At 35.5% G+C, this 17779-nt stretch overlaps 1 protein-coding gene across 2 annotated transcripts in view; it reads right to left on the reverse strand.

Moving 5' to 3' along the window:
- The window catches only part of Lama2 (laminin subunit alpha 2), a 594199-nt gene that overhangs the window by 216956 nt on the left and 359464 nt on the right, over positions 1-17779 (reverse strand). For both annotated transcript variants that reach the window (XM_038339597.1, XM_038339596.1), the window contains exons 16-18: positions 12637-12750; positions 8170-8297; positions 1323-1409 (exon numbers count right to left, since the gene is read on the reverse strand). In XM_038339597.1, coding sequence (XP_038195525.1) covers positions 1323-1409; positions 8170-8297; positions 12637-12750 — 329 coding nt within the window. The remainder of the gene's footprint in view (positions 1-1322; positions 1410-8169; positions 8298-12636; positions 12751-17779) is intronic.

The following is a 17779-nucleotide window of genomic DNA, read 5'->3' on the forward strand; positions in this document are numbered from 1 at the left end:
GAAAAATAAATATTTGTTGAATCAAATGTAAGTTGTTAAATTGCAGGTATCTCATAAACTGTCTAATGTGTAGAAAGGACAATGCATGAAGCAGAGCATTATAAATACATCAGAGACCATGCTCACCCAGATAAGCAGATTTAATAGCCTTGTATGACAAAGCAGCTGTCATTTTCCAGTTGCTAAAAAAAGACTGCCTGTGGTGAGCTGGGGGATACTATACATTGATGTCAATCTGTCTTAGCGATGACATGTTGTTCTATTAGAATGCCATATATACACATGCCTTTCTTTTCTTTTTTAATGAAAAACACAATTAAAGATGTTCGGTTTTTCAACAGCAAATAAATCCCTCTTATTTCAGGTCTATTCTCCACTTCCTCATGTACAGATGTTACCACAATCACAAGCAGGACTTCCTGCAGCTGGCATGCTGTGGGCAGACTACTCGCTGCTGGCCAAATTCTCCCTGGGTGAAGGTTTGAACAGGTGATGGCTGCCAAGACGGCAGGAAAAGATGGGCAGAAATAGCTCTCCTGATGGATAGCCTTGTTGAGGAGGAGAGAAGGCAGGCCATGTTAATGGTCTGGCTTACTTTCTCTGCCTCACCCATATCCGCAGCAATGGTCAACGGGGAGATGACTTTTCAGCATTCAAAACAGGAGAGTAGTGATCTGTTTGCACACATCTTTAAGGAACTAGCTTGCATCACTTTAAATTGGGAGTGAATCACACAAGAAATAGTTCTTTAAATATATTTAAGGAAAAATATGATTATGGAAATTGTCTAACATAATGTCTATGCTGCCCAGACACTCAACAGGAATTAAAATACCAGTTTAAGAATGAATAGAAGAAGATGTAAGTCATGATAATAAATTACACTTTGTCTTGTTTCAAACATATTTACAGTAAATTATAGGCCACTTGCTGAACTATGAACTGAGAATTTAAGCCACATTTTAAGGACAAAAAGCTAATTATGAAAAATAAATGGTGCCAAGCATAGACAGTAAGATAAATCTTAAAATGATGGCTTTCCACCTGAGCAATACTTTTCTGGAAAAAGTATAGGTTAATGCTTAACCTTTAAGATTAAAACATTAATCAGCTATCCCTGGAGTGAATGGAGATTTATAGAGCAATTTCCAGAGAATAAATAAACTATCAAAATAGAATGCATTTGTGGGCAAGTGTGATAAGAAAGTTTATTTTACCCCATTGAGCACGGCAGCTTTTCTGGAGCAGGGGAAGATCATGCCTGTGACTTTATAACTCCCAAGGTAGAAATCATTTCGCAGGGCAATGTAGTACGTGCTTACCTCTCACAGCGTGGTCCGGTGTACCCAACAGGACATTCATCACAGATCAATCCCAGACTCCGGTCTAAATGGCACGTTGGGCTAAAGCTGTGGTGATGTTTGGGAGACAGGAAGAGGGGGCATACATGAGATCATTAGCAGTAGATCCTCATATCTCTCTACTGCTGCTGTGACCAAAGGGTACAAGCTGGCCATTCTCATCTCCCAGGCAGAAATTAGAATCTGGCCAATGGAGGATGAAATGATATTGCTATTTTAACGGATACAACGATAGCCCAGCGGAGAGCAGTGTCCCTGTGACATGTTATTAACTGACTTTTGACTGCTCTGGCTCCGAGATCACCAATAAAAAAGAGTGGACACATAGCAGCTGGTGAAACTGACTTTCACCTCCTCTCTCTCCAAGCACACCCTTCAGAATCTGAAGCAGCATGGAGAAATCTGAGAGATGTTTAGACAGCAGTGGAGTCAGCATAAGTTTTGCTTATGACAGTATAAGTTTTACTACCTGGGCCAGCAGCCATGGGGCATGCATCCACACAGGTTGCTGTGAATGTGCACCCACAGGCATGAGGTCACATGGGTGGAATCCTTAGAGAATCTTTTAGCAAATACCTCCTGCGTACATTCTGTTTGACTTAAATTCTACAAGTTAAACCGAGCCAGCTTTGTTATTTCACATCCCCCAGCATGTCCCAAACTTTACCTGACTTTAGACACAGTTCCAGTTTGGGGCTGAAGAGACAATTATTCTTACTCTAATTGTGTTTTCCCTATAATATTTCCTATTCTACAATACAAAACAATTTAATAAAGGCTTGCTTAAAAGCCAAATAATTAAAGAGATCACAATAAATTAAACATGCTGGGACCTGGTCTCTTTCTATTTCTGATACTTGGCATGACTTGAGAATATTTTTCCAACTTTGATGCCAATCAGACTGTGACTACCATTGAAAAGTAACCTCCCCCTGGTCTAACTCTGAATGGTCCTTCAGTGCTTCAATAATTCTCATTTCTCTATAGTATCAAGTTATTATGATCCATTAGACCCTCCAGACTAGCTATTTCAACTCATTGTAAAGACTAATGAATCTGTGAGATCAGAGAAAGTAGAGCCAAGAAAACCTTGAATTTATGAACGTTGTCCAAGTGGAGAGGTTCTGCTGGATGCTGTGGTAACCTAGCTTGTGGTCTAACAAGAGGAATCTCTTGTTAGAGAAGCGCTCACAACAAGAGGGTTCAAATGTGTGAAGTCTTGGCACATACTAAAACAAACAAATGGAAATCCAATTGACCCCACTACTTGTCTTTGTTATTGTTTGCAAAACTGAAAACAGGAACTGGATTCTGACAATTCACTATTTTGCACATGTGAATTTTTCCAAAGTTGTCATTCTGCAACTGCCTCATCTTTATGGAGAAAGGGACCCCGAGGGGAAGACTGAGTTTGCCAACCTTGTTGGACTATAGTGACTGAATGAAAACCAACTGAATTATTTTTTCACATTCTAAATCAGTTTACCATAAAGACATGCCAAATATGGCTGACAAACTCCTGACACCTTAAAACTATTTCTAAAATAAATCTTTAAAATTTTAAAATTCTTAAAAATACTCCCTTGTCAGTTAAAACTAACAGCAATAAAGTCAACTGATCTCACTGACAGAGAACAATACTTTTTCAGAAAAATATTAAGCAATAACAATTTATTCAATGTGACGAGCTCTTACATTTCAGAGTACTTTTATCATAATTGTACTGCATTTAAACAGATTCCTATAGGCTGGTTGAGACAAAATTTTTCTTCCTCAAGGTCATGCACTAATTTCCAGGAGAATTTACATGAGATTCATGACTTCAGGGTCTTCATTTAATCCTCTTCTCTCCCTATAACCACTTGTCATTCAAAATTGCTGGTGAGAAGTCACGAGTTTAAGCTCCCAGTAATAAAAATGCTTGCTACAGTATATTCAAATAAAATCTCTTCTTAAAATATCCCTCTACGTATGCTTTCATATTTGTAAATAATGCTGTTTCTTTTCTAGGGTAATTGCAGTAGCAGTTAGAGAAGAAGGTGACAACCGACAACATAAATACAATTACAATGAGACACTAATGTGCATAGTAATGATGCCTTGAGAATCTACTGGCAGAGGAGGCATCTCCAAACTGATTCTGGCCCAAATATGAAGCTAATTGCTCTGGGACACAAAGAGGGAAAGAGCACTGATTTCCAGTGATTCCAACCTTATGCCATTCAACTCTAGTTGGCTCACTCTTTACCAATAGAAAAAAAAAGTCCTGCTTCCTAGATTTTCCAGTCCAGGACACCAAATATTGGGTGAGTCAAGAGCAAACATGAGGGGAAGGGCAAGGTGCTGCTGGGATGGACTGTACAGCCATTCTTGATAGCTAAGCATTTATTATTATATGTATAAAAACTTATTTATAAGTGTGTGTGTGCATGCCTAAATTCATATGTACAATTATAGTACTACAAGAATATATATGTGAATCTATTTATGTGTAACTATGAATTTACATGTATAGCTGTAATTAGCTTTATTCTAATCAATGTTAAATTGTCATAGAATATAGTGGAATAACTTGTCCAAAAATATGTTTCCAAATTATTACTACCAATTTTGATAATTCAGTGTTACTATATATGTGTGTATCCATGTGTAGTGTCCATGTGTGTATGTGCTTTGGTATTTATGTATGCACACATGTATAGGGATGCACATGTATGTGTGTGCCCATCCTTGATATCCTGAAACTGAGGCTGGTTATCTTACTAGATTAATATCTACTTTATTTTTTGAATAAGGGTCTCTCTCTCTCTAGATCTGGAGTTCAACAATTTTAACTAGTTTTGCTAGGTAACTTGCTCTTCAGATAACCTATCTCTGCCTCCTAATTTCTGATACTATAGATATCTGCCATGCCTAGCCAACTTTTACATAGGCACAGGAGATTTAAACTCTTGTCATTGTATTTATATTGCAAGTATTTCATCCACTGAGCCACGTCCCCAGCCCAATATGACCTTATGTGTGATCCCTAACATCAGCTCTAGAAATGTTTCACTGTTTTGCTAACATCTTAGTATTCCTGATGCCTACCAAGTATTGTTAAGACAGTAGTACGTACGACTCGTCAATGCCCAACATCTTGTTCACTCTGACAATACCTCCAAACACGTTACATAACTGAGGGAAATGTCAAAAGTCTTCAATGATAGCATCTATTTTTTTTTTCTACAGCCTAAGTGTTCAAGCAAAAATATTAGTGGATTTTTTTTGCCTTTAATTAGCTGTGTAACCAAAAGTGAATGACTATAAACTGAAATGTTTATACTTTGTTTCTCTGGAAGAAAATGTCATTACTTTAGTTAGTGTCTATAGCTAAAATATACACATCACTAAGATGAAAAGGACAGTGTACATTCTAAATAGCTGATGAAGGTGATCTATATTTATAATCTAAATATTATATGCTCATCTGTATCCATATATTTTAATAATCATACCAATCTGTTTTTATCTCCCTCACATTTGATTTATTTAGCAATATTATCTAAGAAATTTGGTGCCAAAATGCCTGTGATTTCTAAGATTTATGACCAGGGATTAAGAGATAAATCACTAAGATAAAACTATCACTAAGGCTGCACTTCAGATGGAGGTTGCAGAAACCTTTAGCTCTTTTTTGATTATTTCTGAATAACCTGTGAAAATTCAAATCTCATCTTAGAAATTAAATGTGAATATTCAATTACACTTCAGAGCACCTGCTCAGATCACAACAGTAAAGTTTTCCTTAAGGTTTTTTAATTCCTCATACATGAGGAAGCTTTCTTTCTTTATGTTCTTTGCCTAAACCTATGGAATTGTTTTGATGAAAATATTTATGTCATTAGATAAAGATAATCTTTTCCCAACATGGATGTGTAGCTAAACTGTAATCATTTTGTAAATTGTTTTAAATTTAAAAGAATATCTAAATTTAAAAAATTCTATGATTTATAAACTGTGTAGAATAGCATTAATTCTTATTTTTTTGTTTATAAAAATACCACAATTAAATCAGTAATTTAAAATATGCAGCCTCTCTCCCCACAAATTTGCTGTTAAAAATAAAATTATTATTTTACAAATAAATATTTAGTTTAATAAATTATCTTAAATTTTATTTAATTCTGCCATTTGTTATTGATGTTATTATATTATACTTATTTTATTATTTATTATACATTTATTATATTTATTATATTATATTTATTATTTTATTTTTTAGAAAACTTGATCAACCTAATTAAACCAGACTGGAATGTATTTGTTTTAGGAAACACAGTTATTGGATACTGAGATTTCAATCCCTTTGGCAGCATGAATGGGTTTTTAATGTCTGCTGAGTGAGTTTTACCTGGAAGAAATAATTAGAAGCCATTATAAAAAGAGACACACAGTGAACACAGAGGGATCATGGGTCATGAATGCCAGTAGATACCCAGCGACTTCTCTTCTGAATGACTCTTATGCACAAAATTGGTCAGACTTGAGAGGAAATCCGTAATGTTTATCCATTCAAATGTTTCTAACTTGTAAAGTACACTGGGCTGGGATTCACACCCCAAAATGAATGGCCAGTGTTGCTGAACTGACAGCTGTGCAAATCCTGACAATCTTTTGGCTTAGGATATGTAGGAAAATCTCAGGGACCACTGCCTGTTTGTGTCAGTAAAGACTGACGTGGAATAATTATTTTTATGTGTAGGTAGATGGCTTGGACAATAACATTCAGCTACAGTGAACATGCGGTGAACCCTTAAAATGTGAAGCTGACAGTGATATTGTCAAATTATGTCCAGCCCAGGCCTACTACATGCAGTATGGGCCTGAGTAGCCATTGCTTAGGGGGTAATTTCCTTTACAGTCTTTGCTTTCCAGTTTCCATCTTTCTTTTCTCTGACACCTTTAGTGATTAAAGGTTCTTCAGTTCTGTGCCTGTCTTGATTCACTCCCTGAACTCTAGAAATGCACGATCATTAAAATACATTAAACCAGTATCTCCTTTCTTTTTTGTGTTTCTCTGTGGAACCTAACTTACTAGGCAGATCAATGAGTTGTTTTTATTGTTCTCACTTAAAATATAGATTTTACTTTCTTAAAAAAGTTCTTTAACATGTACTGTTGAGGACCAGAAAAAATATAGGGATATTAAGTAACTTCAAATTCCAACGGGATAATTGAGATTATGACTCTGAATAGTTTACTTTAAAGCAGTTCTCTGTTCCCTATATCATCCACTATTTTAAGTGCTCGACATAGTTTGTGTGATTTACACACAGCTCCATAAGAGGGTCAAGTTGGGGAGCTGAGTGGCATTTTGGTAACCTGCTCAATGTTTTGCATCTTGAAGTATGGAGTTAGCAGGAAGCCAAGGAATTTTAGCTCTAGATGTGACATAAAAATGCCATCATTCCAGAAACTTCATTTATTCATCTATAAATAATAAATAAACAATATTACCTGTCTTACAGGGTTATACTTGAAGATGGAACACCGAAATCCAGAGATTGGATCTATGTCTTGCTCTGACATCTGCCTTCACTATATAGTAGCTTGCCCTCTCGTTGCCAATAGCAATTCTGAAGAGAAGTGTGCTTGGAGAGGAGGGGGAAGATTCCACCAATGTGAACAGCAGAAACGTCAGTTCCCCAGAGGACTTAAAGAGTGGTAGAATTCTTTCCAGAGTTTTCACTTGGAATATTATTCAATAAATCTAACAGATGACCAAATAGAACAGGGTCTTCTTGGTTAAGGCCTTAGAGTTTGCCCTATTGATCAAATTCTCATGTTAAAAGGCTGCAGCTGACAGCTCTCCCTGAAGAGTATTTACAATTTCTGGTCTGTGGTATTATGACAGTTATGGGAAAGAGCTGAAGGAATACACTACAGCAAGAGTTTTATTAAGCATCAAATTTGCCTTTAAGAGGAATCTCAGAAATTGAAAAAGGAATTTATTTTATTTGAATTTAATTACAAATAGGATTGTAGCTCAGTTGTCTAGCATGTGGTCCGTCAGCATGCTCAAGGTCCTGGGTTTAATTTGTAGCATCAGAAATGACAGCCACAAAGAAATAAAATGACACTCATTAATAAATATTCATTATAACCATTATTAATTTATTTTCAGTGTGGTGCACACCATAGCAGTATTTGTTGTCATTGTGGCTGTTTCAGGACCTGCTTATTTAGACCTGCCTGTGCTTTGGGAATGTGCCCTTCTAGCAAGTGAAATATAGTAGTCGCATAAAGTAAAGAGACTCAGCAAAGCTGCATATTGTCTCTTTCTTTCTAAAAGGTCTGCTCCAATAGATCATTTATGTAGGTGAATAAATGAGAAAAATTGAAAGAAATTAAATGAAGTTTATAATATACATTTTTCAAAATCTATATTGTTTATGCAGGTTAATATAGCAATCATCCATAGCTCAATACTCATTTATGACACAATGATGCCATGGATCAAATGTAATAAACTATAACATAAAGATATATTACAGTAAATGATTACTTATGAGGAGTATATATCTGTACAAAGTAGGTCTGTTGTTCGGAATTAATTTCAAAATTTCATGCGAGTTTTATCTAAGTTCTAAATCAAATCTAGAACCCAAATAGCAAAATCGTTTGAGATGGTCACAATTTAAAATACTTCCCATTTCAGCGTTTATGTCACCGCCTCAAGAAACTCACAAACGTATCTTTCTGATATCAAAAGTGCACCTGCAGAAGTGGAAGTGAAGCTCTGAAGTGAGGTCAACCTGGTACTTACTTATTGGATGGGATGTTGAGTGGACAGGCACAGGGTTGACAATCTTCAGAGGTTCCTCGAGTGGGATCACCATAGAAACCAGGAAGACATTCATTGCAATAGGGGCCACCTGTGTGATCCTTACAGTCCTGAGGAAGAAGTGCACACCAGTTCATTACTTTGGTTTGAAGCACAACCACGTTACCAAAAATAGTTCTCTAAAGTTATGAGTGTGTTCCCATCTGCGAGAATAATTTCACACGTTAAATGTTCAACTTCATAGCGCAAAAAAGCACAGGAAGTTAATTTAACACCTATTTAACATTCAGCTTCTAACTATATTTTTTTGGTGTAACACACTTAAAATAAAACAATGGCCAAAATTCGTTAAGAAAATTTTCAATATGAAAATTTTATTTCCTATTTTTATTTTTATCAGGTTGTGTGTGCATGTGTGTGTGGTGTGTGTGTGTGTTTGTATTTAGACATAAAGTCCTAATAACACTAAAAATCTTAATATGAACTGTAGTTCATTATGTAAATCCTTTGGGATTTACTCTCTCAGCTCAGACAATAATTTGGACTTAGTGGACTCTAATGGATTGGACAATGCATTCCCATATTATGTCTGTGAGGACACTACTTGGCCCATATTTAAATATGTTAAAAAAAAACAAGAAACTTTAAACATACAACAGTGTACAATGAAACTATAAGGTATGTAACTATTGCCTTAATAAATTAAAAAAAATCAGAAATACATGCACTTGCCATTTGTTTTGAGAAACATGTCTTTTCCAAAAATACAGAGTAATTTACTTCTTGATTTTTTTCCATAATAACTCAATTGCCTTCTTTGGGTTGGCTGCATTTGTAAAAGGCACCAAGTCTGAGATTCAGGTGAACAATTCAGTTGCCAGTACAGAATTGTCTCTGAGGCTTCCAAGAGTTTGTCATGATTAGTCTCGAGTGATAAAATATCAAAATGTACTCACTACTAATGAAATATATTTCGGTTTAATAAAGATATACCACTAATAATTTTCCTGCATACTGAAACAGAGCTCATAGAACTCAGGGGTATGAAGCTTTTATTTTATGATTAGTCGAGAAATTCTGTGAGAGAAGAAGCTAAAATACAAATTAATTGTAAACTGGGAGTATAAAGTTATTAACCTGCATGACCACTGGAATAGACTAAGTTAATGAAACTCTGAATATTATTTATTTTGATGTTTTAAAATAAGAGTGATTTCAATTATATTTAGTAAATGAACTCAACAGAAGCATAGGTATTAATAAGTATAGATACAATTCTGAGAATAACCTATTAAAATTCCTTGGAGAGGTCACGCTTGTTTGTTGAAAGATATCAAAAATATAATCTATTAATTTAACTTTGAACTTCCTATTCAATTCTGAGTTAAGGAGCTGAAGTTCATTGTGAATAAGAGGTATTTTTAAACAAAACTATTATATTTAAAAATGGGTTTATCTTTATTTAAATTTCTTTCCCAAGTTTTTTAGCAATCATTTTTAAAGAAAACACAAATGTTACTCTTGCTGTTAACAATTATCACAAGATACCTAAGAAAAATGGGTCAGTTTACAGAAAATGGTTTTTCCTTTTAATTGGGTCTTCCTGAAACTTCCTTTTACTTTTCAAATTTATTGTAAGTCACTTTTTTACTTAAGCCTAAGAAATTGCTTATTATTTTCATATTTCAAGTTAACATGATAAAAATTAGATCTATAAAATCTTTTGAATTTTTTAAAATATTTTTTATGGTTTATTTAACTTATATTTTATGTGCATTGGTGTGAAGGTGTTAGATCCCCTGCAACTGGATCTTCAGACAGTTGTGAGCTGCCATGTGGGTGCTGGGAATTGAACTCAGGTCCTCTGGAAGAGCAGTCAGTGCTCTTAACCACTGAGCCATCGCTCCAGCCCCTCTTTTGAATTTTTAAAGCCAGATTCAATTGATTACACAGAAACCAGGACAAAATTAGAATTTCTGAAATTCAACTAAAATTTTAGATAATTTGCATGTTTTCAACTACAGATCTGAAAGAGAAATAAATGCAGTGTGTTCAATATACTTTCTGTTTTTACTTTTCATTAAATAGAAACAAATTTTCTTAAAATTTAAGTATGTTTGTAATCAAAACTGAGACAGCACTAGGTAACCAAAACAATGGAAATCAAAACTGGCAAAGATAGATTTTTTTTTACTCTATCTTTGAACAATGAACTGGATGTTTTCATAGGTAGCTGGCTATCAAAGTGACTTTCAAACAATGCTTGCAATTCATATCATGAAAATACTGAGAACCACACTGCCTTCTGAGGTGGCTTGAAATACTCTCTGGATTTCTCCAATGCACATAACCTTGTCATGTAGATACACTGCACAGCAGAAACCCAGAATTTGTTCTGAACCCAAATGTGCTCATTTGTAATCAGGTTTCAAAGGTTTTAAAAAACACCTTTTTAAAAAATAAATTCCAGGTTCTGGCAAAAAATGAACATAGTTGAACAAATGCCTTTGTAGTATGACTGAGAATCTTTGGGGTATATGCCCAGGACTGGTATTACTGGATCCTGAGGTAGGTTGATTCCTAATTTTCTGAGAAACTGCCATACTGATTTCCAAAGTAGTTGTACAAGTTTGCATTCCCCCAGCAATGGATGAGTGTTCCCTTTACTCCACTTCCTCTCCAGCATAAGCTATCATTGGTGTTTTTGACTGGTCAATAAGAAATCCTCTCATGAACAATATCTGCCCAGTTCCCACATCCTAAGATCATTGTCTGTGTAGATGATGTCACAACTAATCCATTCAGATGGGAATGCAGCACAGAGTCATCAGCATCAATACAGAGAAGTGGCACCTGACCGTCTCCAGAAGAGTCCACAGGAATATCTGCTCCCGTGGGAAACCCACAAAGAGGAGACTGTGTCTCAGCTACTAAGAATCATGGTTTCCCTAAGATCCTTCCATCACAGGAAGGTTGACTTCTCTCCTTTTGGCCATCAAACTGTCAATAACCTCTTGGGCCCTGCCTACCAATTAATTCTCCATTCCTGCTCTCACCACTCTACTGAAAGAAACTATTTCGTTCTGAAACAAATGGTCCCCATTCTACAATGCATCATATCATCAAAGGCACTAACTTCAGGATTTGATTTAATCCTAATGAACTCAACTTCATAGAATACCTTAAGGGACATTATGAGGTTGGTATTGTAGCATATTTATTTTTGTCCTTTCAGGGTAAGTAAAACAAATTAACGTTAGCTTGGAATTGGATATATTCTACTGCATACTAATAAAGTGTTTAAAGGTAGTTCAATATTTCCCCCTGAGTCACTTTAAAAGGCTGTAGTATAATTAAAATGGAAATCACTCCGTCTTTTTATTTGTAAAATCGCCATTTGAAAAATCTACTGATCCACAAATTAGGGCTATCATGCTTTATGCTGCTCTGCAATTGAACAAAAGTCTTATGCCGAGAAAACAGAAAATGCACCATAAACCGAAATGTTAAATTATATTGAAACAAAAGCCCTGATTTTTCACTTTGGATTTTTTCCTTGTAGCATTTAAGTACAGGAGAAAGCAGAGAAATGAGCAAGAGGAACATAACATACAAATTAGAGACAACAGAGTCTACCTTAAATTCTGCAGAGAGATAGAATATGATATCCTCTCAAATTTGCACCACCTCAAATTGTGTTTTGTGAGACTAATGGTACAGGAATTCTTTCAAGCTTCATGCGAGGGTAGACAATATAAAACTAGCATGCCCTTGAGTTCCTCTGAGTGTCTGTTCAGAATTCTCCAGGCCTCCAACTACTTAGCACCAGCAAAACAGTACTCTGCACTCGGGTAAAAGGTACAGAGCCAATCGTAGAAGGAACAAGTCCACTGAAGATGCATTATGTATGATTAGTATGTTAAAATAAATACACAACATTTTAATTGATATCAAAGCTCAAAACTATATATATATATATATATATATATATATATATATATATATATATATATATAAAATGTTCTTATTTTCTGAGTGAAAGAAATGTCTAAAGTATACCAAAGTAAATTATTTTTATTATGATGGCCATATTTTATGCTTTTTCCATATTATGGGGGTATCAATAATTTTTTGTTTTAAAATAGTCCACTTTTGGTAGATTTATAGAAGAGAGAGAAACCATATACATTCATAGTAGATGTGTATCCTAGTCCTTAGTTACACTTTATGATGATATATTTGACCCTAATTCAGTTTTTCGACAAAGATGAAAAGCACTTTCTCACAGTAGCTAGACAGATCTTATACGAAAGATCATTCTTAGCCTCCAATTCAGTTCCGGATAAAGATGTTTGGACACATCACCTCTTGACACACATGGTCAAGGTTGTAGGGTTTGTTGAACAGATTTTCGCCTTGTCAGTCAGCATCCTCAAGAGAAGCACTTACCAGGCACTCCCCGGTGACGTCGTCACAGGATTCTGCATGACTCAAACACTGACATGGTTCACAGATGCCTCCGAAAATAGTACCATTAACTCTTCTGTGCCTAGGCCAACAGGACTGGAAACAAAGGTGTGGCTTTAGAGACTTTTCAGCATTTTAAAAAGAGAAAAGCAGTTCCCTTTTTCCTGATAATAGAAAATAACCCAGGTAGCAAACTCAGCAAATGTGCTTGTCAAAGAAGCAGAGCCATTATTGGGACATTACTACTCTGCTATTACTCCTGACACTGGGGTTTCGTACTGACCTTACTGTTATTGGCAGGTATGAGATTAGAGGAAGCATTAGCTTGGTGTCTCTTCTGAAACGGTAAAATAAAGCACAGATATACAGGATTGAAATGTGACAGTCTCAAAGCCAAAAGTACAGACAAGAAAACAGAAGGAAAGGCACTGAGAAAGGCAGCAGCACAAAAGGAGCTTGCAGAGTCTTTGGCTAAAAGAGCACACAATATCATCACAGATTGAATCTCTGCATGGACTACCTCTCCCCACACACCGACTGCCCTTAACACCTCCCCTTCCAGAGAATCTTCGGAGTCGTGTGGAAGACATGCTCAAGGTTTCCCATCTTTCATTTCAGTACACCTTGTGACTGGTACACATTCATAATTCATCTATCATATCTTCCATTTCTTCTGTCCTTTATGCTTTCTCAAATTTGTATAAAATAGGTTATTGTTTATTTGGCATATATTGCCTTGCTAGTATATTTATGTTCTTTGACCATAAGCATGCTTGTATTTCACCACTGACAATTTTTAAATGTGGAGCAAAATTTTTTGAAAAACAGAAAACCAGTAACAGTGGGGTACTTGCATGGCACGTTACCTGCCCGTCAGGTAACCTCACATTTATTGTTGCCATTCATTACCTTTCCTTTCTGTGTGGACCTTCACAGACAAGATGAGATGTAAAAATGAAATGTGCAAATATTTACGCCCTCTGGAAGTAAATAACTCTGGTCTTGCGAGTTATTTACTATGTTTCTCGATGGTTAAATATACCATCATATGTCAGAAAAAGTCTTTTTTTTTTTTTTCCTAGCTGGGAATGGAAACAACAGAGAACCACTGAAGTAATAAACTGCACAGAACCATGCTGTGTAGCGTGGGAAATGATCCTTTTGCCTCGGGATGTGAGACTTCCATTTGAGCAACAATAACAAACACATGAAAAAGATATACTAATATTTCCTAGAAGAAAATAAAGGCACTGTCCTCTTAATTTGAGAAGTACGAAGACAATGGTTCTAACATTATGTTTCCTTCCAGTATACTTTTCTCCATTCCAGTATAGGTGATTCCTTCTCTAACATATACTTTTCAAAACCAGAAAGAATCTACAGTCCAGATGAGGGAAGACATAAGGGTGTTGACAATAGAAAGAGAAGCGATTTATTGTTGTCAAGGTGGATCCTCATGGTATTTTCTTTAATACATACTTTAAAAAATAATTTTAAAATGTGCTTGCATCAGTCTTTCTTTAAGCATTCCAGTTTCTTATACTTTGCAGTGGTTTGAATGAAAATGACTTCCATAGCTCATAAGTTTGAGTACTTGGTCTTCATTTTGTAGAACTATGTAGGAAGGATAAAGAGGAGGAGTTACACTCAGAGAGGTATGTTTCTGGGGACAGTGGGCTCTGATGCGTCAAAAGACCATATGCCATTAACAGTGTGTCCTCTGTCTCCTGCCTGTAGGTCAAGATGTGAATTCTGAGATGTTCCTGCCACCATGCCTTTGCTCTTCCATCATGGCCTCTTACCCTCCGGAGCAGTGAGCACAATTAAATGCTTTATTCTATAAGTCATCTTGGTCATAGTGGTTTATTTTTCACAGCAATCAAAAATTAATTTACAAACCTCTTCCTTTGACATGGAATTTATATTAATACCCATGTGAAAATTAAAATCATTATATCTATCTTTCCATTTATAAGCCAATAATCACCAAGTTTTATATCTACACCTCTGTACCCATTTCCCATCCAAAATAATAGAAATGGAGGGAACAGTATTCTAAAAGGAATATTATTTAACTACTATTCTAGAACCCATTTATGTTTTCACAACATTCTGCCTCTCAGTTTTTTATTGAATGGTTACCATCCTTGTGAAATCATGGTCTATTGTCTTCAGAAAAATTTACCACAAAAGGGAGAAGAGCAAATTCACCCTCACAATGCTGTCTAAATGGAAATTTTGAAAATGTGATGATGGCTTAGAGTTGAGAAGAAGGAAGCATTTGAGGGAAAGAGGAGTCATCTGGGTCACATGACAGTGAAGATTGATAAAATAAAATGTAGTCATGTGATCTCATTAGGCTATCTTGAATTTGATGGCAAGAGCAAAGCAGCTTTGCTTGAGTAGACATAAGGATGGAATGAAGTGTGAAGGTCATCAAGGAAGAAGTGACATTTAGCTTTATTGAAAACAAAACAGAAATTTTTGTATGTCCCGTCTCATACATCCATTCTCAACAACTCTGCTTATTTTAGTTACTTAACAATTATGTTTATTTATTTCCCTTATGTGTATGGCTCTTTGCTGTGCTTGTGTGTCTGTGTATAAAATTGTGCCTGGTGCCTGAGGAGGTGAGAAGACAGCACTGCATCCCCTGGAACTGGAGTTACAGATTGTTGTGAGCCACTATGTGGGTACTGAGAGCAGAGCCAGAGTCTTCTGAAAGAGCAGCCAGTACTCTTAACTCCTGATCTGTCTTAACCTTCAGTGTTGTTTCTAGAGACCAACCACATCTGTAATTCTTAGAACATTGTCTTCTATGTCTAAGGCTTTCATTGTCTCAAGTGCATATGATCATCAAAAACTGTCAACTAAATGAAAGTATAAATACATCTAGGAAGTAGTTAATATTAACTCACTTTTATAGAAACAGAATCTTTCAGCCTAACACTTAGTAGCCTGCTTTAATTTCACATCATCATCTATCAGAAAGGTAAATTATAAAATATTAGGCACAAAAGAAAAATTGTAGAGACTAGTCATAGAAATTTATAAGAAGTAAAACAAAATGAGGGGCAAAAAATAAAATAGAAAAAACATTCTTTGAGTGGTGTTCGACATAGAGTCCAAATGTGTGTGACTAGTCACTAAAGGTAAGAGGAGTATTTTTTTTTTTTTTTTTTTTTTTTTTTTTTATACTTTTATTTTTTTTTATATTTAAAAATTTCCATCTCCTACCCTCCTCCTCCACCCTCCCTCCCCTCCTTCTCCCCCTTCTCTCCCCTCCTTCTCCCCCTTCCCTCCCCTCCCCTCCACCCATACCTCCCCTCCCTCCCTCTCCAGGCTCCTTGGCCTTAAGAGGAGTATTTTTATTACTAGATACAGAGGACACACAATCTATACAATCTATATTATTATTAGACTGACTGCTAAAATCCTATCAAACCTTCTATAGGCTAAAGTATTGTTGTAATCCTAATGTGTGACTTTATTTAAAAGATCATTACTCTTCATGCAGAATAGCCACTTGTATTTCCAACTATAACAGTTGGAAATAAAATTTGATAACTACAAAAATAAGGCCCTAAACAAGAAATATTCCAAATCAACACTGTGACCCCCAAATAAGATAAAAGAGAATAACTTAGTAGTAAGAGTCACTGATGGGCTGTTGCCTGGCAGTCATCACCAAGCTGGAACTGAGACATATAGTCCCTGTATTTCCTTCAGCTTTCAACATATTCCAGAACATTAGTGATAACAATGCTATAGTGACTACCCTAAGAGTCAAGTTCAATGCAAAAATCCGATCAAAACAAGTCAGGTCAGGATAGAGAACATTACTTCTAAGGAGAAAAAGCTTTGTTAAAATTTCAGTGGTTAACAGAGGTTAAATAAAATAAAAGCCAGAGTTCAGAGTTTAAAAATCCATTGCCCCAACTTGACTAAGTTCCTTTTGTCCATTTCAGTGTATCAATGATTGTACTAAGAGTCCTGAAAGCTTTTATTTTCACTTCTTTATGTCTTTGTTCTTTCCTTGCTTACACATTTCTTTCTTCCTCTCCATCATCATGTGTTTACTTCTCCATGATGTCGTCCCACACGTCTTCCTCCACTGAACAACAGCTCAGCCCTTTGAAGGATTATCGCCATTACCTTACTTATCACTTACTGCTCTCTTCATTATAGAGTGCTGTGATTCAATTTTCCAGCGGTATTTGTTCTGTCTATCTAAACAGATTACTGAATCTTTAAAGACAGAGGCTGCGTTGTATACTTCTTGCTAATTTATACAGATGAATTTATAAAATGTACTAAATATATAACTTATCAAAAATGTTTCTAAAGGGTAAAAGAAAAAAAGCAAATAACCGAACAGGTCTAATATTCAGATGATTTTATATTCAATGGGCATTTCATATAAAAGTTGATGGGGAGGACTGAGAATAAAGTGGAGCTATATTAAAAGCGAGAATAGAAAAAGGGCATTTAATATTCCAACTGAAATAGGAATTTAAAACTTCAAAGGGACCTGACTGGTTTGAAATCAAAACTGGAAGACTTGTAATAAAAGAATATTTTATCAAGTACAGCATATGTTTTAAATGTAAAATCAAATTTGAGTTGACATAACTAATTCATATCCATGATTATTTTTCTCTTATCTCTATAAATTTTGGAAAAGTAAGTATTTCAATGAATTACATTCAGTTTCATTTCTAGACAGGCAAAATTCTACCCAGTATAAAGAAGACACATTAGTCATGAACATGACTTTAAGCTGTGTAGCCTCTGGAAGTGTGTATTACTTTAAAGAGCACAAGAACCAGCAAAGTGATGCCTGTGGTGTTTCTACAAATGGCATAAATAGTATTGTGGCGTGGAACATCTCAGAACACTCAAATAACTCCTTCAAGGTACCATCTTACAGAAACGTAAGTTCTTATTTATTTATAAGCCATTCCTTCCACGAGGAAAGGGTGTGTGTGTGTGTGTGTGTGTGTGTGCGCGCGCGTGCGCGTGCACGAGAGATTTCAAGCAAATCAAGTTTCAAACTATCTAAAAGAAAACACATTAATATTCAATATTAATTAATATTTCAAAAATCATTTTAAAATGATATTCA

Source organism: Arvicola amphibius, chromosome 8, assembly GCF_903992535.2.
Source record: "Arvicola amphibius chromosome 8, mArvAmp1.2, whole genome shotgun sequence".
NCBI lineage: Eukaryota > Metazoa > Chordata > Mammalia > Rodentia > Cricetidae > Arvicola > Arvicola amphibius.